Raw genomic sequence first — 24,029 nt, 5'->3', positions numbered from 1 at the left:
ACACAAATCTAAGATATTACAAACTAACAGCAACCTAATTACCTATATTTCCAATTTTGTGCCACCAAACATCGGATATACTACTAATAATGTTGGGAGAGTACGTAATACAAACATTACATTTTGACAAATGGAAAGTCACCCTAATTATTCAACCTAATCATCTATATTTAAAATTGTGCCACCTAACAGAGATACTTATCATAATAACAATAATATGGGGGGGGGGTTGGGGGGGGGGGGGGGGGGGAGAGACACATAATAGAAAAGTTACAATTTGGCAAATGGAATTTTTTTTTGCCTACTACTACTACTACTACTACTATTACTACTACTACTACTACTACTATTGGGGGGGTGGCACACGTAATAGACAAGATAATTTAACAAATGGAGAGTCGAATTTAAAGTGACAAAACAAAAATCCAAAAATCTCTGATATTTCATGACTTTTAGAACCTTTTTAAATAGTTTATTCCAGTCGTTAAAAATCAGGGAATTTGGTGTTTGTTTTATTTTCTCCATGATATCCCAAAAGTTCCATAAGAATAGGAACCATAATATGGATTAGAGCAGCAAAGAAACATAGACTAATCCACAGAAAGAGCAGAACATGTACAATGAGTCATTAAAAAAAATAACATTAAAAGAGACTGACAGATGCCTCTTTCTGATATCAACACCAAAAGCACTGCGCAGAAAGAGAAACGTCATTATGTGAGAACATAATTCGCCTCACTCGTGGATTATTCCAATGTTTCAAACACGCATATAAACAGTCAATCAAGTCTAAAGTTAAAGATGTTTTGAGACCATACCCATCTATAATGTCTAAAAGCAACAATAGCCTAATGTTGGGTTCACACCAAATGCCAAATGAATTATTTGCATTTAAAGTAGATTACATACAAAGCCAAAGCAAATGTGAGAATAGAGGTGAATATCTGCCAGCCGGCACAAATGATGCAGAAAGCATGACACATTTGCCATAAACTGGCGGAATTTGCCTCAAGCACTTCCTCCACAGAAGAATGTGTTTAACCAATTTATGATGTCATAGTTGGGTATATTCCAGGATTTAGTGTTTTTAGTAAAATCAGTAACTTCAGTAACAAAGACGTGTGACCCTGGACTAGGTGCTGCACGATTCTGGCTAAAATGAGAATCTCGATTTTTTTAAATCAAGATCACAATTTTCTCACCATTCTGTAGATGTAAAATGAAGGTTAATATAGTAGGCTATTATTATTATTTCTCAAACATATGGTAAAACAACAATAATAATACTATGTGTAGGGTGTATGTCGTGCTAAATTTTGTATAGACTTGAAATGATGGACTTAAATAAACTTTAAATTGACTTGTCCTGGTTGTTAATGCACAGGAAAGTGATTACATCAGAATAGAAGTATTGATAATTCTGAACTTTAATCCTGTTTTAGACGCATGCTTGCCTTTTTTACCAAACGATCACTCTGTGCTACAAACTGAACGTTATTTACAACTTTAATACAGGTTATTCACAGCCTATGCAGGTTTGTCCACTAAAGTAGACATCATTTTTTTTTGGCTGAGCGCACGTCCTCTCAGTAGTAAACGAACAACGAGTCAGCTCACCCATAATTTCGCAGCCACAAACACATCAAGACAGAAATGACAATTTTGGCTGAATTATACCTTATACAGTATGCTGACGATTTGAAGGTGTCCCGTTGCTGAGCAACACAAAACAAGGCGAAGACATGTGTGACCGTCTTTATGCTTCTCTCCTGAACTTGAAAATATAATTGGCTGAATCGTGAAGATGCTGAATTAAGATCGTGTGGAAGGTCGAATTTAGATCACAATTTTTTTTCTACCCTGGTCATAAGTACACATTTTTGTGCACTTAATTTCGTGCAGACCTGGTCCATGGTCACATTTTCAGAAAGCTACAGAACATTAATTTAGTACAATGATCTCTTTAGTAGCAAAAGCTCAAGTAAAACTTAATTTCTCAATTTATGACCACTTTAAATATACTGTACATTTAGTGAATTAAATCAAAAGTTTGTGAACACCCAGTTTTAATATTAATCCATTGAGCTTTTAATCATCTTTTTTCCCTTAGCAATATATTACTGTACACACACAGCCTATATTAATAAAACAAAATGTGTTGACATCAAAAAGTGTTAAAAGAAATCACTGTTTTTACCCCCTCTATATTTAAACTAGTACTTTTCACTCTCCTTCTGTGTGTCTTGCCTCTGGGATGAATAAGAAAACAAACCACTTCTCTCTCTCTCTCTCTCAAGGCACACTCTATCCGAGCTTTTCTTTTTTCTTAAATGAGGAGGGATTTGTCTCAGATACAAGCCCACTGAGAATCCTACAGGTTTCAAAGGGTCTAAGATGATGATGTCTTGCACTTATTATCGTGTTTTTTCCCCACTCTGACATTTTAACAGCCAGAGTACTATACAAATTTTGAGTGTTAATTAGTGTTATGGGGCGGCTGAACAACGCCCCTCAGTTATGCAAGTTTAATTGCATTTGGCCACACAAAATGTCTTCATAAATGTCAACGAATATTTAGCTGAGTCATTATTTTGCTGAAAAAAAGAGATCTTCTCTGAATCCAAATGTCAGAAAGACACGTGGTCAAACCAGAATCAGGATAAATTGAACAGAAAGTGGGATGATAAAAATAGAAAATGCTGAATGCAAAAAAGTTTCAAATTAAACATCAAAATTGGAGTACATGAATGTTCCATTGTCATATTTATGCAAAAATAAATATGACAATAATATTAAAAATAAATATAAATAAATATAAATATAAAATATAAATATAAATAAATATAAATATAAAAAATAATATCCTGGCCTGATGCAGACAAATGGATAAAGCCTAGTGGTTTAAAAAGATTGGTATAGGCAATATGGGTATAACTGATCACAACCCACAGTCCGGAACGCACGTGAACCATGGATTAATAAAGTTTTTTTGAACTTGTGGGTTAATCCAACATTAACAATTGCAGAGATATCGCCCCCCGCATCATTCAAATCATGTGTATGAAAGCATTTTGGCCTCCTGGTAAAATATAATGATGAAGGAAAAAGTTGTAGTGGGACTTAAATGCTTTTTTAGGTCATCTATAAAAGGTGTTTTCTTTCACTGATTGTTTGGCCTGCATTAATGCATTCAATGTAAAGCTGCATGACTAACATTAAAAGATTGTGATCTTAATTCAAACTCGCGTAACATAAATATTAAATGATAATGATTTACATGTTTGTTAATCCTTCGAAGCGCTGCATTCAAATCTGCGTTTGATCAAGAGAGATTCAGTTTTTACTATTTATCAGTTCGTTACAAACTAGAAAATAACACAGAAGAACTGGGATAGCAGTTTATGTTTAACACTGATGTTTATGGTAAGGATTAAAATCACTGTTTAATGGAACTTGACGCTGGTAAATTTTGTAGCAATTACATTGTGTAAACAATGGTTGGATGGTAAACGACCATCAAAATTAAGTCAATGAATAGGTTTTCGAAAATGATACACATACAGAATAACAAACAAACATTTGTGTGAATTGTTGAATCACTGACTGAAAATAAATATATGCTGAACAAGATAAAATTTCTATATTTAGCATTATCAGCAACAGTAGCAAAGATCATTTTTCATATTGAATATTTTACTTTACAGCAGGTTCTTTCTTGATTTTTATTTTTATTAAAATTACAGGTTTTAAGTTCTGTTTGTTAAAACCAATGGTTTTTGCAGTAATAGTTTTTGTATAAATGGAAAGCAAATGACATTTGTCTCCTCCGAAAAACGGTCCGATCCGTGACTTAAAAATTGTAGTGTGATCCAAAGCATGAGATTTGTGATTCATTACACCACTAATAGACAAAGCAGATTTAAGCATTTTATGGCTGGACTGACATCCTCAAACAAATGTTTTAACGCCATCAAATGACTCCTGTTTTACATAAGACAAGATTTTTGGTATATAACCTACTGTTTAATTACATTTTAATGGTTGTTTTCTGTAAATCTCAGTGCGAAAAACAAAAGTGTTAAAGTTAAATAACTAAATAAATCCCCAACTGGACACATTTCAAAGACCAAAGACTATATTTAAAAGTGTATTACACTTCAAAAGCTCTTTTTATCTTTAGTATTCACAAATACATTATTTACATAGACAGACAGAAAGACACTCACTCTGTGATCTCCTCTGTAACAGTGTGTTCCACCTGCAGACGCGAGTTGACCTCGATGAAGTAATGTTTACCATGTTTATCCACCAGGAATTCCACTGTGCCAGCGTTCTCATAACCAACCTAAAAGGAAGAGATGGAACAGACTGAGCTTCCCAGTAACAACTTAAGTCCTATTTTTTTTATGTAGTCAAAACCTCTCTGGTGCTTAAGATTAACCATAGTAAATGTTTTTAGTTTATTTTTTTACAAATCTTACATATACTTCACATAATTTAAAAAAAAAAAAAAAGAGCAAGTGAGAGAGACTCTTAACCTTCACAAAGTGCTGTTTGTTTACCTTCTAACACTTTATGTAGCAATACATTTTTGGAAAGTTTTACAGTTTGTCTGAAGGTAAATGTTGTTGTTACCAAACTGAACACAGTTTTTGCATTCTTTTGAAAATTTCAGCCCACAACAATTAAAATTACACTATTTTATGGCGTCCTTGATGTAAATGAATTCAATATCCATTAACATACTTGTTATTGGGCTATAGCAAGAATGAGGAGTTAAGCTTAACTGACGCTATAAACAGAAAGGTATGCATTTCCAATCAAGTCACGCATGTTATAAGGCAAATCGGTTCAGCTGATTTGTAATGCAAATATCTAAACACCCATTAACAAGACAGCACTCAATGCATTTAAACATGTAAACACGATCAAGATGACCTGCAAACATTCAGAGTATCATAATGAGTAAGCTTTTCACTCATAGCACACGTGCTGCTGATGATGTGACAATAAAAGTGATTTGATGAGTAGGGCTGCACAATATATATACATAAATAATAGATTTAAAATCATAATTACTCATGATAATTAGTATATGCAATATGCATACCACAGACAGATGTGACAAGTTAGATTTTTATAAACCAAGCATTGCATATGTTGCATGCATAGGTTGTTTACTCAAATGTGGTCAATTAGATGGCAGCCTATAATCTTTATTCCTACATCCCCACTACAGTGTTTAAAAAAATTTAAAAAAAAGTTGACCAAACTAGACTAAGCAAAGCTTTTTTCTTAGTTTCAGTCAGTCAACCTAAAAAGCTGTGCAGCAATTTTAAGGTCAACTTCTTTTTACAGTGTAGGTGCATTTTTGGTAATTTCCAAAAAGGTGAAGCAAGAGACTCAGATGCAAAACATTTGATTTCAGAGACTCAGATGAGAGCTGAAAATAAATACTAATAGCAGAATAGAGAGAGGAATAAAATGACAGCAGCAAGTAGTTTAGGATGATTAATCGAATTTAAATCACAACCACAGTTGAGCAACACGGTCATTGTCATAAACATCTCGTCAAAAAAGCATGAAGTTATTAATAAAACTCTTGGAAGGAACTCCAATTGCCCACTAAGAAACCCAGAAAATCCCTATAGCACAACATTATATACAGAAGACTTAACAAAATGTTTACACCTTAACATTGTTTAGCCTGAATTCTATTTAATTAGATCAGAATTCTTAAGTTATCTACTTCCTGTTTATTCATTAAAAATAATATAACAGTTATAACACTTCTAAAGGGAAACATTCTATAGCAAGATATTTCAGTATCCCAATACTCAACAACAATCATATACCAGTTTTCTCTGGTATTGGAAATCCAAACAATGAGAAAAGTTGTTATACACTAGTGTGAACATGGCTTGGTTGCTAGTGCCAGAATGGCTGGTCAATGTATTTCAGAAGCTGTTGATCTACGAGGATTTTAATGCACAAACATCTCTAGGGTTTACAGAGAATGGGGTTAAAAAATATAAATAAATAAAAAAAAAAAAGAAAGAAATCAAACCTTGAAGCAGATGAGCTACAGTTGCAAAAGAAGAGCAAACTGATGACACTCCTGTCAGCTAAAAGCAAACTGAGGCTAAAATTCACAAATGATTAAAGTAGACAGTATTTATTTATTTTATTGTAAAGCACTTTGGATTAACTACGGTTGTGTAAAATTGTGCTGTATAAATAAAGTTTGCCTTGCCTTGCTTAAAATATTAAATGAAGGTTGACTGGTCAGCTTAGTTTTTATTTCTATTGTGACATTCAGATTTTATGGTTAAAATTTGGTGCAACTGTTAAGTCTGGTAGTGCTGTAACAGTGTAAGGTTTATTTTTGTGGGATAGGTCTCTTTTATTTGTGCCCATCAATGCCCCATTGTTTAAACACCACAGTCTAGTAGAGTATTTCTGTTGACTATGTTCATCCCTTGATGACCACAGTGTGTCCATCTTCCAGCAGGATAACATCAAATCAAAGTTCAAATTATCTCAAATCTTGAGTTTGCTAAACTCAAATGGCCTGAAGAGCTTTAGATTTTTTGGAGTCAACTTTTATGTGATTACAGTCAATGTCAATCAGCTGCAAATGTTTTGCAACAGGCCACAATTTGTAATTTACTGCAGTAAAAAGAAAAATACAAATGCCGCCAGACGGCTCATAACAGCTGTTTTCAAAAGACAGCTAGCCATTCTATTCTTTTTAGGCATAATTGGCATTAAGGCTGTGCGATCAATTGAAATCGAATCGCAATGGTGATTTGAAACGTTGCAATTATCCAAATAGCAAGAGGCTGTGATATGAAATATGTATTATTTTATTTCTCCTGACCATAGGAGTCTAGGAGTGTCTTGCTAAAGTCAACTGAAAGTTATTACCAGTGACACTTAATCTAGTAGTGAGCAATAGCAAAGTACTATTCCAGAATTGTTTCAGCCATGTTAGTTTGCTGAGTATTCTGTATTTTTTAGAATTAGTATTATTATTATTATTATTTTATTTGAATAAATATTTAAGCTGATATTTTCTCTTTTCCATTTTTAATTAACACTTATTGCAAGAAAAAAAAATGCAATATCTGTCAAAAAAAAAAAATCTATAAAAAAAAAAAAAAAAAAAATATATATATATATATATATATATATATATATATATATATATATATATATATATATATATATATATATATATATATATATATATAAAATATTTAAAAAAAAATAAATAAATATATATATATATATATATATATATATATATATATATATATATATATATATATATATATATATATATATATATATATATATATATATATATATATATATAGCAATTAGATATTTTACCCAAATCGCACAGCTCTAATTGGCAAAATAATATGAAAAATTCACATTTCATTGGGTGAAAATGAAACCTTGAGGTCAGAAGTGGAACATTTCACGACTGAATTTCCCACTGCTGACTGTGTCTGGAATGCAGTATTTACAGAACATGTTTTTTGCATTTAAAAAGGTGGGATAGCACTCAGGCCTCCTACATCAAGTTGCTGTCAAATAAAACAGTTATTAATGTTCATAACAGTTGACCATACCAACTTGCTACTGTAAACAAGCTTGCAACGCTCTCACCCTACGAGTTCTTCTAATTTGTCCACTGTTTTGGGACTGACATCGATGAATGGCGCTTCATGCTAAAAGTTGAAATTCTTTTAACTGAACTTGGTGTCTACATAAAACGCAGCAAAGTGTGACAAGACAAGCGGAATGGTCATGCACGCTTACATTAAAAACCAAAGGAAAAGTAGTGCATTGATAAGAAAAAATGTGTTCTGTGTGAATAGCAATGCTCTGTGGCCATGTTGTTCATGTCAAAAAGAAAAAAGAAAAAAAAAAACACATGATCAATGCAGCTCAACTAGCCGACTAATCTAAAAGCATCATGGCCGAGAATTACATACAACCAGTCTAAGCAAGCCCTACTTCACAGTCACCAGATCTCAGCCAGAGAGATTCACATCATGGATATGCAAACCTGCAGAAACCGTGATGCTCTCATGTCAATATGCACCCATGATCTGTGTGGAATGTTTCTAGCACCTTGCTCAATCTATGCCATGTAAAATTAAGGCTGCTCTGAAGAGAAAACTGGGTGCAAGCCAGTATCAGCAAGGTGATTTTTTTCCAAACAAAACTAAACATGTGTAACTGGAAACCAAATGCAGGCCAAAAACTGCAACTTCAAATATTTTTGACTAAGAATCACTATAAATTGTTAAAGGATTTACCTCTTTGTTTGTTTGTTTTTTGGTGTTGTTTTTAAATGACATTAGTGGCTAAATACCACCTTTTAATAGCAGCACTAAACTATAGTGCATTGTGGTAAGGATGGATTACTGCAAAGGCAGCATAACAGCAGGTTGCCTCTTACTAGGCCACATCTTGACTCACACGCACACCACAAAGCCCAATAGGGGGTTTCATAATCCCGTCCCCAAATTTCGCAGAAGTGCAATCCAATTCGTCCTTAGGCCTGTCTCAGCTGCCAAATTTCCCAACGCAACACGTCTGGATACACACCATCTCTCTCACACACACACACACACACACACACACACACAGATATACAGTGCATGGAAAGTAAAGCATCCTTGATAACTGGCTGCCAACACACACTGAGATCAAACAACTAACCCTTCAAATTCCTGGCTGATATTCATACTCACACCCGCTCGAAAACCTCACAAGCCCTGTGAGACCGCAAGAAGGCATGAAGACTGTACTCGAGACTTGAGAACATCCATCATTTTCTCACACACATGCCGAAATGCAGAGAGCAGATTAAAACTATCAGACCGACACAATGAAAGAGATGAAAATAAACAAGACAGAGCGCAGTGCCCACGAGTAGAAAGGTACAGACAGGTAATTAAGTTGGTAAAACGAGAAGAGGAAAGGATGGAGAGCAAGAGAAGAGGACAGATGGCATTCCACCGAGAGGACTAAAGAGGGTGAGAAAGAAGGAGCGAGAGAGATGAGTAATTATGAGCCTCACAGCTTGAAACAATTTCTAATTACTTTATAACATCCATAGCATAAACAGGGTCTACAGACAGGCTATGACGAGAGACAGAAAAAGGTCAAAGGCGGAGGGGTTATTATTGGGTTGCTTTTTCATATAGGATTCAACACACTAAAGGCAATAGCTGTTTTCAGTAATATAATTAAATGCAGTTCACTTACTATGAATAAGTTTGTTCACCTTACAATATTTAAACAAGTAATCACAACTTTTTGGCATTCAGTTGTTAAACTAAACGGATTAAAGTAATAATATGCATTTACAACTTCTGTGTGGTTGCGTGTCAAAATCATGGTGATGAGGGAACAGGTTGAAGAATTAAAACTCGAGCATAAACAAAAAAATCTGACAGATTTTGGTCAATTTGGTCTTCCCTTTGGGAATACATAAAGCAGCTCTTTTAAATTAACACAGGATCCTTTTTTTATACGATTTTTGTTTATTTTACACTTAACTAAAATAGTGTGATTGTGCGTTATTTTAATCAATTTATTTGTTTTTTTATATTAATTTCTTTGTTATTTTCCACTTTTAAGACTGTACACCCTGTAACCAGTTTATACATTTTGATATTAATATTTTGTAAATGTGGTCCTAACAAATAATAAAACTGAAGCATAATCAGACATAAGCATAATAAATCTGAGCTTTTTTAATTCTTTGATGTTCAAAATGTATACATATAATAATATATTATAATATATTAATAAATGTAATCAGATTTCTGATTATTTAATATAACTATATCATAAAATGTATATTATAATAAATAATATTTCATAAATATTATTTTTCTACTACTACTACTACTACTACTACTACGACGACTACATAACTTTAAAGATTGGTTGAAAATGACATTTTATAAAGTGTTATTGTTTTTTTGCAGTATGCGGAAGCTATACAATACAATAAAATGTTTTAGAAGTGTAGATATTGGTTTTTAGTGCAGCACAGTGGTGCAAGAAGGTCACAGCTGGGCCAAGTGGCATTTTTGTGTGGAGTTTGCATGTTCTCCCAGTGTGCTCTGGTTTTCAAATACATGTGCTACAGGTGAATTGGGTAAGCTTAATTGTCTGTAGTGTGTGTATGTCCTGGTCCTCCACGTTGGGGGTTGAGCGTTAAGCTAACCGATCACCTTGTAAAAATTAATGTTAACACCAACATGGTGTGGCTAAATATCAACTTCGATACAAACGGCCCTAAGAGTGTGAAAGAAAGAAAGGTACTGGTTTTTCTCTTTACTTAAAATGATCAAGTAAGCTGAACTAAAACATTTAAGGCAATCGGTCATCCCTATTTTCCTAGTAATGTGAACACTAATTAGAAGTTAACACAACAAAATACTTTGAGTCAACGGTATTGAATTTTACTTTATTAAGAAGTTGTAAATACAAACTGTTAAGTTATGCTCACTTAAAATTAATAAACTACTTAAAAATTGAGGCAATCGGTTTCCTCAATATTTCTAAGGTCAATTTATTACATTTTACAGTGTATATGGAATAATGACTAAAAGAAGGAGAGGAAACAGAGGCTGTAACCGCCATTTGGGGAAAATGATCCTTTTAAATCTTAGATTAAAGGTCTATTAATGCAGGCTTAGTAGCAGATTTTTCAAACCCTTGTTAATTCTTTGATCATTTTAACTGTTAACGCAAAATGCATATAATTAGCCTAAAATGTATATTTGTATTAATTTCAATATTTCACTATTTTCCCAACACTAGCAGCAAATAAAAAAATGTACACTTAAGACCTTATGGGCAAAAGAACTAATATTTAAAGGATTAGATCTCCCAAAAATGTAATTGTGCTCTTAATTGCTCACCCTTTTAGCATTTCAATCTCTTAAGACCTTTGTTCAACATTGGAACACAAACTAAGAGGTTTTAGACAAAATCAGAGTGCTCTGTCATCCAATGGTCACACAACATTTTAAGTCCAGTAAAGTAACTAAAAAGACTGGAAACATTCCATGTGACTACTGTGATTTAACTGTAATCATACAAAAGCACCACGAAAACTTGTCAAAACAAATTTAAATATGACTGTTTACATATCTTCTCTTTATATACATACTGTCATTAGAGTCAGGACACAGAATAGTCAGATATTTGTAGTAAGCATGCACCCCGATCTGGGTGGAAAACAAAGATGGACAAAATTTTTTTTTTTTTTTTTTTTTTTTTTTTTTTTTACAATTTTCTGAAACTCAAAACTGTTTTGGAGTTTCATATAAGGATTTGTATGATTTGGGAGCTCTCAAATTTAGTCTAAAATACCTTTTTTTGTTTTCCAAAAAGGGACAAAGCTCTCAAGGGGTTGGAAAAACATGGTGACAACGAACAACATCATTTTAAATATTGGGTGAACTAATCCTTTAATATCCCTTTCTTTTAAGCATAAAATAGTTGATTCTTTATAAATACTCTATTGACAATGTTGCAACATTTTTTTATGCAAAACTCTTAACTATTCTGGCATATTTCTTGGATTTTGTCTAGCCTATGGAGCACTTATTTCTTCTTGTCTGTTCAGAGCACTGCAGGCCAATGAATTAAAATTGTGCAATTATAATTATGTGGGTGTAATGTATAGATGTCAGAATGCGTTTTCTACACATGTACTGAGGAACTTCTGTGAGCAGAAGGATTTATGTGCATTTATCCAAGTAGAAGAGTTTTTGTCTCTTTATCTGAAACTGCATAAAAATGAATATGTAAATGTTTCTCATCATTGACTTATTCAAGACCATAATAAAAAAAAGATTGCATTGTCTTTCTTCCGCAGTAAAATACATATTGGGTTACACACAATCGATTTGTGTTGGGACTTGAAGCAATTAAGTTAACTTGTTAGTTTTTACAAATTCAAGTGGAATAAACATAATCAAGTTACTCTGCCAAAGAAAGTTAAGAGTTGTGTCGGTTCAGCTCAATTTAAAAAGAGTAGCTAGAACCAACATCAAATGTAATTTGAGTATTTCTTCTTTCTTTAACAGCAGAAAATAAACAAACCTCTAACAGGCTGGTGTCACTTTGTAATACAGTATGTACATATAATAAATAAAGTTCAATTAAATTCTGATATAAACGTAAATTTTAAAACGATAGAAAATTATTCATTTAAATGTACTTGTCTTTAAAAGAATTTAGGAACTAAAGAAATCCTTACACAATTATCAAGTAGCACCAGTGTTCTTAGCATTAACAATATTAAGAAATCTCTCTTAAATAACCAGTCATTTCTGAGAGAATCATTTATGAAATCACCATTTTCATTAGGTCATTTCAGTATATGATGCTGAGAAATGCACGCTAACATCATATATTGTAAAGATTTTTTTATATACTTAATGCACACATCGACATATGTATTTGCATGATTAAACATCAACAATTCTTCAGCAGAACGTTTCTCTACAAGGAAAGAAAACTGTGCTTTTATAATGCCAGGCTCCAAAAAAAGACAAAAAGCAACATTAAAATTTCATAAAAGCAGTTCTTACTACTAGCATGGCTAAAATGAAGTCCTCTGAAGTCATTTGATAGCTTTGTCTTGTAGCTGTGTGTCATTGTTTGCTGACAATGTCTCTTCTGGTGTAGCTATCAAACTCTGTCTTTTCCAAATAAATGCACAGTCGGTCATGTGACAATAGAAAAATCAATGCTTTCTCACATCAAGATGTCAAGCTAGGTACAAATATTTTTAGAGGCGTCAAGGGAAAAACTGTCAGCGTATAACTGATTTTCAAATGTTTTTTACTCAAATGACAACAAAAAAAAAAACACATGACTTAAGACGTAATATGGGACATGAGTCAATAGACAAGCTGCTTTGACGTTAATATTAAAACCTCCTCTTATGCACAGGGTTGTAACAATTAAAGGTGCCCTATAAAGAAAATCAGGGTATACAAAGCCATGGTAGAATAATAAAAGATCAGTATACGGAAATGGACAGACCGTGAGCCTCAGACGCAACTGTTTTCTTGTTCTCATGTAAATTCCACGAGTGTAAAATCCCAGTAGACAATGGGCCAATTGGAAGACAACACAAAAGACGACTCACAGGCCACGCCTCATTTGCATGCAAGTCTACTTTTGATTGATCATCTGGACCTGAGAAGCAGCTGACTTCATCAAGAGAACAGACTCATATCTAGCTCCGAGATCATTAATGTTCACACCTCAGGCTGCGTTTAATAAGAAACAACATTTTGTAGATGTAAATTTTTTTTTAGTATAGACTTTTCTTACAACGCAAAATTACCCATTCCGCTTTGTGTGTAACCGCAAGGACAATGCTAAAAACTTCAGGTCGGCAGCTGATGCGTATAAACTAACATTTAGATTTATTTTCATTCATTTTAAAATTCATTCATTTTATTTACTTTTAACGTCCTTGAAAGTGAAAATAAAGGGGCGTTTTGAAATGACAGGAAAACACATACTATAGTAAATACTGCACAACACAAACTAAATCAATAAAACATAAACGGCTCCCGATTAGAATCAACATACAAATCAGCAGCAGAGTATCAGTAACGGACTTTTATTGGTCATTTTTATAAATTGCATGACTTGCATACCTGTTAAGTTTTATGCCAGTAATCTGGTTTGCTCTATAATGCAGTGAAGTAATGTCTGTGTGTGTGTGTGTGTGTGTGTGTGTGTGTGTGTGTGTGTGTGTGTGTGTGTGTGTGCGCAAGCATTAAAGTGCCACTGATCTAACAGCAGACAGGTCGGGAGATTCGCATCAACTGTCTGATGCTGTTAGGTCAATCTGGACCAAAATCTCTGAGGAATATTTCCAGTACCTTGTTGAATCTATGCAACAAAGGATTAAGGCATTTCTGAAGGCAAAAGGGGATCACAACCCAGTACTAGTAAGGTATACCTAATAAAGTGGCCGGTATGTGAATTAAATTAAATTTCTCTTGCATATCAATTAGTTAACAAATTAACATATTGCAAGCACATTTGTATCACTGTAAACATATCAGCTAGCATGATTTTCCATCTCAAACTAGTCGTTGCTAGTGATGCAGCTAAATATACTGAGGAAGAGTTCATGTTTGAAAGTCAACCAATGTTAACCAAAGCTTTTTATAATTACACCAAACAACGCAGCTCAGAAACTCAACATTTTACGCTTTAAAGAATAAAAAGACATTAAAGTACACGTGGATCAGATAAGAGTAAACCATTCCTCCAAACTTTCACTGTTTTATATATTCAACTACATCCTTGCATTAGAGACAAAACGGTGGTGAGAGGAAGAAAACACAGATGCTGACAGGCAGAGACAACAGAACAACTTATGCAATCACTGAAGTTAAACAGCATTATGTAAACACCCTCATCTTTCACCGATGATTAGCAGTGAAGATGCTTTATGTTCACAATCAGCCACTGCCTGCCTCAAAACGCATGCAAACGGGTGCGAGAGAGTGAGTGTTGACTGCGGGTCTGTGATCCCCAACCTGTGCTTCAGGCACTGTGGGTAGAGCAGCTGTCTCCATGGCAACAGCTGACATAAAACAAAAAAAGAAAAAAGGGAAAAAAAAGACGTTAAAACGGGGAGATGTATCTGTCATGTTAATGCCATTTAATTCCTCATCCTCGAGCACACAAAAAAAGGCTGTAACAGAGACCACAACAATTTAAGTGGCGCCCCGAGAAGAACAAGGTCAACAAAAATGCGTGCAACGTAATTGGTGAAGAGAGTCTTCTCACATTTTTCATCCTCCATGACAACGCGTTGACAAAAAGGACAAAATTACAAGGCTGGCTATCATAGGGTCAGCATTGAGAACTGAAAGGGATGTAAAAACAGACTATTCAGAGGGAATCTGTGCCGACAAACATTGCTCTTAGCCCTCGGAGAAGAGAAAGGGACAAAAAAAGACAGACATCCAGCACTGGAGAACAAAAAAAAAGAAAAAAAAAAGCTGAAGGTCAGCGAGAACACCACGATATACTTCCCTTTTATTAACAAGGACATGGATGAGATATGTGGAAACTCTGTAGTGTGTTCTTAGAGTCACCTTACAGAACAGGTGTGCCATAAAATGTACAGATATATTATTAAAAAAAATGTTAAAACTACCTTCGGTTTTCTTTAATCTCAATGCTGAATTAGCAATTACAATCACTGGCCACTTTATTAGGTACACCTTACTAGTAATGGGTTGGAACCTCTTTTTCCTCAGAAATTTTGGTCCATATTGACATGAAAGCATAACGCAGCTTCTGCAGATTTTTCGGCTGGACATCAATGATGCGAATCTCTCGTTCCAACACATTCCAAAGGTGCTCTATTGGATTGAGAGCTGGTGAATGTGGAGGCCATTTGAGTACATTGTCATGATCAAGGAACCAGTCTGAGATGGTTCGTGCTTTATGACATGGCGTGTTATCCTGCTGGTAGTAGCCATCAGTAGATGGGTACATTGTGGTCATGAAGGGATGGACATGGTCATCAACAATACTCAGGTAGGCTGTGGCATTGGCACGATGCTCCATTGGTACTAATGGACCTAAAGTGTGCCAAGAAAAAAATCCCCCACACGATTACACCACCTCAAGCTGTCTGAACTGTTGATACAAGGCAGGATGGATTCATGCCTTCATGTCGTTGATGCCAAATTCTGACCCTAGCATCCGAATGTCGCAGCAGTAATTGAGACTCAGACCAGCCAATGTTTTTCCAATCTTCTTTTGTCCAATTTTTGTAAGTCTATGCAAATTGTAACCTCAGTTTCCTGTTTTTGGTTGACAGGAGTGGCAACCGTTCGCGCGTCAAATCCGCTTCATTCGCGCCTCAAATTCACTTTAGAACAGACGCGGATCCGCGTGATGGGCAGGGTTTCGGTCTGCCCGGTGACTCTAGGTTCATAGCTAAATGGCTAACATGGATTTTATTAAGAAAATAACAGTGTTTATGTGCTTTATGAAGACTGAAAATCAGCGTCGATACGTTTAGGGTCGTGTCTGAGTCCACTACATCCTTTCAGAGGTTCATCCATCTCTGTGAGCTCATAAACTCCTCCAGAAACTGAACCTGGATGACGATGGCTTTCAGCGGTGCTTCTGACTCAGTCAAGCCCAGTTTGATGAACTGTTGTCGGTGAAGGCTGGAGACAGGCGGTATGTCACAATCATGCCCCCACAAGAGCAAGCCCTGATTGGTTAACGCGGCGCGAATATCCGCTGAAGTTCAGATTTTCAAACTCGAGTGATTTGCGCGAAACACGCATCAAACGCGCAAAACGCTTAATTTGTGCCGCGCCATTCGCACGTATCGTGCCACAGGATGTCTATTTGCGCATTTGCATTGACTTAACATGTAAATCACTCACACTTGACGTGCGTTCCGTGTCTGGTGTGAACGCAGCATTATCTTCTGCTGCTGTAGCCCATCTGCCTCAAGGTTGGATGTGTTGTGTGTTCAGAGACGCTCTTCTGCATACCTCGGTTGTAACAGGTGGTTATTTGAGTTACTGTTGCCTTTCTATAAGCATGAATCAGTCTGGCCATTCTCCAAGGCATTTGTGCCCACAAAATTGCCACTAACTGGATATTTTCTCTTTTTCAGACCATTCTCTGTAAACCATAGAGATTGTTGTGCCCGTAGATCAGCAGTTTTTGAAATACTTAGACGAGCCCATCTGGCACAAACAACCATGCCACATTCAAAGTCACTTAAACCACCTTTGTTCCCCATTCTGATGCTTTGTTTGAAGTGCAGCAGATCCCCTTGACCATGTCTACATGCCTAAATGCATTGTGTTGCAGCCATGTTAACACAAATTTCCAATTAGCCAATCACGAGAGGTTGGACAGGTGTACCTAATAAAGTGGCCAGTAAGTATATTTTAAATAGTCTTTCTTTTCTGCTTATTTATTAGCAAAATTCATATATATATATATATATATATATATATATATATATATATATATATATATATATATATATATATATATATATATATATATATATATATATATATATATATATATATATATATAAAAATAAATATAAAGAAAAAAGAAGAAGAAAAAAAAGAAAAAAACACTAAGGATCCCCATGTTATGCATCAAGCTTGTCACCATATAATTTTCACCAATTTAAAGTCAATTTGAAAAATGAATCAAATAAATACAATCATCATTATGAAAGTAAACTAATTAAAGCCCAGTCATTTTCCTCATTTTATCTCAGTGGTGTTGAACATGAAAAACGAGGGACAGTTTCTGTCATCTGTTCTAATCTAGTCTACATGCTCGTTCATAATTAAAAATGAAAATGTGAATGAAATTAAAATGGCCACCCTGTCTGTCATAATGCCAGACGATGAGAAACGTAATGTAAACCATGATCATAATTGCCCTTTCTAAAACTCATTCATTTTACCATACGTTTTACTATTTTTTTAAGTAGAGGCCAATTTTGAGGCCAGGCCTGTTATCAACTGTCTATTTATAAGCATCAGCACTAAATCATACAAAAATGCATAATAATTTCATAATAAATTTACAGAAATAAACATCCGCCTATTGACTGTCAACATTCTGACATTTCTAGATGCCACAATTATACGTTTAAATGAAAATAAATCATACCAATGCTAATACCATCTACAGATTTGCTTTCATATTTCAATTGATAATCACATATCTAAAAAAACTTGATGTTGTGACTTTACATTATGCATTCGCTTTCTTCAACAGGTTTACACTTTAAAATAGACTACAAACAAAATATATCAACCGGTTACAATAGCTTCACTATATTGTCGTTTATGAAAGTAAATACCACTATTATTGTCCTCTCTATTTATGAGTTTCATTCTTAAAATAAATACAACTATATTCTTCTGTACTTCTAAACCAAGTATTTTTCTGTCAGCTCAGATAATAGTTTTCAAACAGTTGAAGTCAGAATTATCAGTGGCTACAGCGATAGTTGACCATCAGATGACGAGCATGGTATTTTAAAAAAAGTCTCAGTGTTGGTATTGTTTTGAGATGTTGTGGGATCTCATTCCAGGCTTTTGTGAAAATATAAAAGAAAGATCTCTGTCCATAACAGTTGTTAAAAGCCGGTACTGGCAAACATCCATTTGATACAGATCTGGTGGAACGATCAGTCCTTGTGTTGAGTTTTGGTACCAAAGCACAAAGGGCTGCTGAGGTAGCGCTATTTAAAATTTGATAGTACAGTTTAACACCTGTGTTCATAATGTAGTTTTGAAAAGTTAAAGCTTTAGAAAGTGATAGAGCAAAACAGTGATGTGTCCATCCAGAAAGTCTGTTGTGGATCTTAAAGGCCCTATTGTACAGTCTAGCTATTGGCTCCAAGATATCGTTTGTTGTGAGAGACTAAATAGGCAGACAGTTAGACAAGGTAGACAAGATTATGGCATGCAGATAAGTTTCTGAAACAGAAAAAGACAAATTTGTCCTAATTTTGCCATAAACAAATAGCTTTTGTTTCAGCTTTTTATAAACATTTTGAACATGGTTACAATAAGTGAGGTGAGAGTCCAGACTGATTCCCAAATATTGATATGTGGCTACAATGGAAAGTTTTTGATTTGGGAAAGTGAGGGGATAGGATATGGATAATTTAATTATATATATATATATATATATATATATATATATATATATATATATAAATCACTTGTATTCAATATTTATATAATTATAGAAGGAAATACTTTGCTTTAATGTTGTATGCATGGGTAAAATGGAGTATCGTTATAAAATTGTAAACATTTTGTAATTGCGAATTTTCCCCCAAAAAAATTCAAAATACAATTATATACTAAAACAGAAAAGAAACACGTTATTTTAGTTGTGAATGCATTATTAAAATATATATATATTTTTTAAACAAAGTTATTTCCCTGGGATACATTGACAAAACTATAAGGTTTCTGTCTTTTTGGAGAAGAAAGCCAGTCACGATGTTAAAAATGTCAACTCACTTACCATTTGTATAATTCTAAACATCAGCATCTCAAACAAAAATTGTACGTTCATGACCCTGAACATAATTAACCACCAAAACAATCGATCCAGTGGTTAATAACTGGGAAAATACAAAAACGCTAATAGTCTCTCTGAATGTCTACACCAAAAATCGAAGGCAAATTACACCCAACGGCCCAGTTCATATTCTCATGGCTACTGCTGGATATGGTGCTGAACGTCTGCTAAAAGGTCAGTTCAAGTCATGTTTGCCCCAACATGAAGAACGGCTAACATTATCACACATGACATTTCCGTTTCAGTGACATGCAGTCCTAATGATTAAACATGATGGTGACAGGCCGTGTCGCTCTTTCAGAACGGCGTGAAACTTCTGCCACGCTTCCAAAAGCACAATTAGACAATTAAAAGAGCCAGGGAGAATTTTCTTTGACATTAAAAATGGAAACCAACAGCGAGGGAATGAAGGAAAACGTCCCGCTGCTCTTAAGAGAAAAAGCTGCACTCAGCAATAGGAAATGAGATTGAGGCAAGCTTGAAGCGTCTAAGGGAACATGTCAAAAGCTCAAATGAGGTTTTAATGCTTGCTCTGAGAAATCTGAAAGCCCGGCCATCTTCTCCATTTCCCTCGTCCATATGATAGAACAGATGGAGGAGAGATTTTAGCTCGCTCTCCTCTTTCCTCACTTCATACTTGCACAGACAATACTTTACATCTCTCTCTTTCTCTGTCACTTGCGCGCGCGCACACACACTCGCACAAATAAATGCTAATGCATTCATATCCTCCAGAACGCTAAACAACTGACAGGAGAGAGTCCAGAGGAGGTGAAAGACGGGTGACTGGCGCTATATTTTATCTGTACGCGAGTCTGTTGAATTCAGAAGTAGGAGTCAAAAGGAACTCACCACCGATAACATACTGAATAAATCTTTTCAACGTGGCAGGCGATTCCAGACATAAATCGCATAAGCATGTTGATTTTGGGAAGTCTATATCTAAACTCGCCTGCATTCAAAAAACATCTTCACCATTACTTGGAAAAATCCAACCATGTGCAAAGAAGTTTCCTGAATAGTCAAAAGCTTTATTAACACTATACAAGAAATGTCATGTTTGTGATTCATCGGACTGACACAAACTGCGAGGCAGCCGTGCATTGGCGCACACACAGAAAAACGGGGTGTATCTGTGCGTGGACATGATTACACACGCTCACACAAACAAGTCAACAGAAATTGCAAAAAATGCTGCCAGCCATGAAATGAATTGCACTTTCAGTGGGTTACCAAACATAACTGAAGTTTATAGTGCATTTTTTTATATGCATGTTAAGCCGGAAGATTCAGATTTGCTCACTTTTCTACATATTTAGAGTTGGATGGAGAAGTGTGAATTTATTTACTTGATACTCTGCATCAAGAGAAAATCTGTTTTTCTTTTGAACATTTGTATCGCATTTACAGCTGGGTGATTAATCAAAGTATTTGAAATCAACATTCAGAACCTGTAATCGATTTAATTTTTCCAGGTCTTATTTTTTCAATTACTATCTCTACTGCATGTGAAGTCATGTGACCCTGCTTCATTAAGGCTGATTTATTATCCTTCATCAAACGGACAGGTATGGTCCGGCGCAGCCTTTATACGGTCGCAGTCTACACACTAAACATTTGCAAATAGACTTGACAAAAGGTGAGGCTCGTGCACTCACAATCCTGCTGCTTTCAAGAGCTCAAGAAAGGAAGAGTTCAGATGCAAAACACTAAATCCATCAGACCTCTTTTCTTGTGAATAAACATTTTCTATCATGCTCCTATAATTAGGTTTTATAGGTTTCCTTTTATATGTAATGAAAAGGTTATTAGCAAATAAAATACCTTTTTTTTCAAATATGTCCCTTTAGACTATTCTAAACCAGCTAAATCCACTTGTGCTTGTTTTTGCAAAAACCTCTAAATTCACCTATTGGGACAAGACAGGGTAATTAGTTGACAAACCACTAAAGACGCAAATAGAAATTATTTTACCAAACATAAAACACATACACAAACCACCTAAAGTTAAAAACACACATCTGTCAAGTAAGTGGCGGTTCATTCCGCTGTGATAAACAAGGGAAAAAGCAGAAGGAAAATTAATGAAACCTGCAAGTAAGTGCATTAATCAATAACATTAAAACTAACATTAATAAAATCTTAATAATCTGTTGTCATTTCTGATATTTGGGATTTTGATTTAATGCAAGTAATGTAAGTCACTATAACATTGCATAATATGAGATTAACTCCCCGTTTATGTATAGATCTTTAGCCAGAACAGACTACGGTGCATATTTTAGTTAAATGACAATTCTTTTTTTAAAAATGTCAATTATTTTTTTAAAGAAAAAAGTACATATATACAGTTATATTTTGCTTTTCTTGACATTTTTTAAAATTTGTGGCCAAGAAATAATAATTGATTTATTTAGGTATGGTCAGAGATAAATTTGGTAAGTCTTTAAATTTGAGCCCAGACAAGTCATGTGAAATAAAAACAAATTACTTAACACCCCCAAACCATATCACTCTGCAGCCCAAGACTAAGCTAAGCAGGGCTGAGCCTGGTCAGTACCTGGATGGGCAAACACATGGAAAACTAGGTTGCTATTGGAAGTGGTGTTAGAGAGGTCAGCAGGGGGCGCTCAACCTACGGTCTGTGTGGGTCCTAATGCCCTAGTGAAGTGAAGGGGACACTATACTGTCAGTTAGCGCCATCTTTCGGATGAGACGTTAAACAGAGGTCCTGACTCCCTGTGGTCATTAAAAATCCCATGGCCATTCTCATAAAGAGTAGGGGTGTAACCCTGGTGTCCTGGTCAAATTTTTCTTCATCAGCCCTTACCGGCTTCTCAATCATCCCCATCCACTGAATTGGCTCTATCACCATCTCTTTACTCCACCTTAGGCTGGTGTGTGGTAAGTGCACTGGCACCGTTGTCCTGTGCCTGCAGTCACATCATCCAAGTGGATGCTGCACACTGGTGGAGGTGTGGAGAGACGCCCTTCATGATTGTGAAGTGCTTCGAGTGTATGGCCATACACAATAAATGTGCTATATACACACACACACACACACACACACGTTACATATTACATTACTGCAACTCATTTGCTCAATTTATATTATCCCAACAACAAAATTGTGGCTAGTGAAAATAGCGAGTGGCTAGTAATGTTGAAAATCTATTTGCCACAGAGGCTGGTGATAAAAAAAAAAAAACTTAATATCAAGCTCTGATTGGGAAATATTTGAAATACACATTTCACATGAATGCATACTCCAAGTAAATGGCTGTACATGAGATTTACATAAATACTGTACATATGATTGTGCAAATAGAATATTTAAGAGCAAACTGGAAATTAAAATCAAAGCAAAATATCAGGGTTTTTTATTATTTTGTCAGAATTTAAGCCCCTCCATTTGTAATGTGCTCTTTCAGTAAAGTCTGTTAAGTTAAACAGGTTAACTATGCAAAAATGTGAGAGAAAAAAAATCCAAGGACAGAACTGTGAACACAACTACAGTTGAAGTCAAAATTATTAGCCCCCCATTGATTTTTTTTTTTTCCTTTTTTTAAATATTTCCCAAATGATGTTTAACAAAGCAAAAACATTTTCACAGTATGTCTGATAATATTTTTTTCTTCTAGAGAAAGTCTAATTGGTTTTATTTTGGCTAGAATAAAAGCAGTTTTAAATTTTTTATGAACCATTTCAAAAGACAAAATTATCTGCCCCTTTAAACTGTTTTTTCCCCCAACTGTCTACAGAACAAACCATCATTATACAATAGCTTGCCTAATTACCAAAACCTGGCTAGTTAACCCAATTAACCTAGTTAAGCCTTTAAATGTCACTTTAAGCTGTATAGAAGTGTCTTGAAAAATATCTAGTCAAATATTATTTAGTGTCATCATGGCAAAGATAAAATAGAATCAGTTATTAGAAATAAGTTATTAAAACCATTATCTTTAGAAACGTTTTGAGAAAAATCTTCTCTCCGTTAAACAGAAATTGGGGGGAAAAAATAAACAGGGGGGCGAATAAATTTAGGGGGCTAATAATTCTGACTTCAACTGTATGTCATAGATTGAGAACAGTCCATCTCAAATGCTCTCTAAATAATGGAAAGCAGCCGTTAAGTGCGTTTAGAGCACTTAAAATAAAGCATATGTAAAGTCTTACATTAGAGAAAGGTCATCCACAGAAAATGAACTGTTCCCTACTATTAACTGACACGACTGGTGCTTGATGTGGTTTATTTTCATTATTTTATATTAAAATTGATTTAATTGATTAGTAGTTACACCCTTAACTCAATCGTCACCCAGTATAGATTAATCGATATTTCCTCATAAAAACAGGCTTCCCTGTGCTCTTTTCTACACAGAATTACTTCTTTCACTCATAAAGTCAGGTCATCGGCACAAGCACATGTCAATAGGCAATCAATAACACTCCTCCTGGTTTACAAACCCTCCACTGTCATTCAGAAACGCTTCAGAATGTCAAATGTAAACACAGATTTCTAAAACACTAAAGATGAAGAAAAACAGCGACAGAGGGCTTCCATTTATATTAATCCATTAGGCAGATATTCTCATCCAAAATGACTTCCTGCAAATCGCACATATACGCGAGTCCTCAGTGGCATTTGATCAAAAGAGAAGCAAAAGGCTCCTGTCAAGAAATCAGTCTTTTGATTTGGAGTTAAACATCAGCTTGACTTGAGTTTTCTACTTGTATAAACGTCTCACTAAAGTCAGACTCAGAGAATGTGATTAGCAAAGAATGTGAAAGTAATGAATGCACTTTGTATTATAAAAAGGCAAAACCCTGATGTCTGCCTC

The 24,029-nt window shown here is 34.9% G+C and overlaps 1 protein-coding gene and 1 long non-coding RNA gene across 2 annotated transcripts in view; both read right to left on the bottom strand.

Annotated features, from left to right (window-relative positions):
- Positions 1-24,029, bottom strand: part of pcxa (pyruvate carboxylase a) — a 230,229-nt gene that overhangs the window by 170,141 nt on the left and 36,059 nt on the right. Inside the window, 1 exon segment of the mRNA NM_001328356.1 lies at positions 4,227-4,345. Coding sequence (NP_001315285.1) covers positions 4,227-4,345 — 119 coding nt within the window.
- Positions 11,289-12,973, bottom strand: LOC141380008 (uncharacterized). The gene is made up of 2 exons (XR_012397210.1): positions 11,471-12,973; positions 11,289-11,391 (listed from the first exon to the last, which is right to left on the bottom strand). It is a non-coding gene; the product is annotated as an uncharacterized lncRNA (long non-coding RNA).

The sequence above is a fragment of the Danio rerio genome, chromosome 21, assembly GCF_049306965.1.
Source record: "Danio rerio strain Tuebingen ecotype United States chromosome 21, GRCz12tu, whole genome shotgun sequence".
NCBI classification, from domain to species: Eukaryota; Metazoa; Chordata; class Actinopteri; order Cypriniformes; family Danionidae; genus Danio; species Danio rerio.
This window is presented reverse-complemented; position numbering and strand designations above follow the sequence as displayed.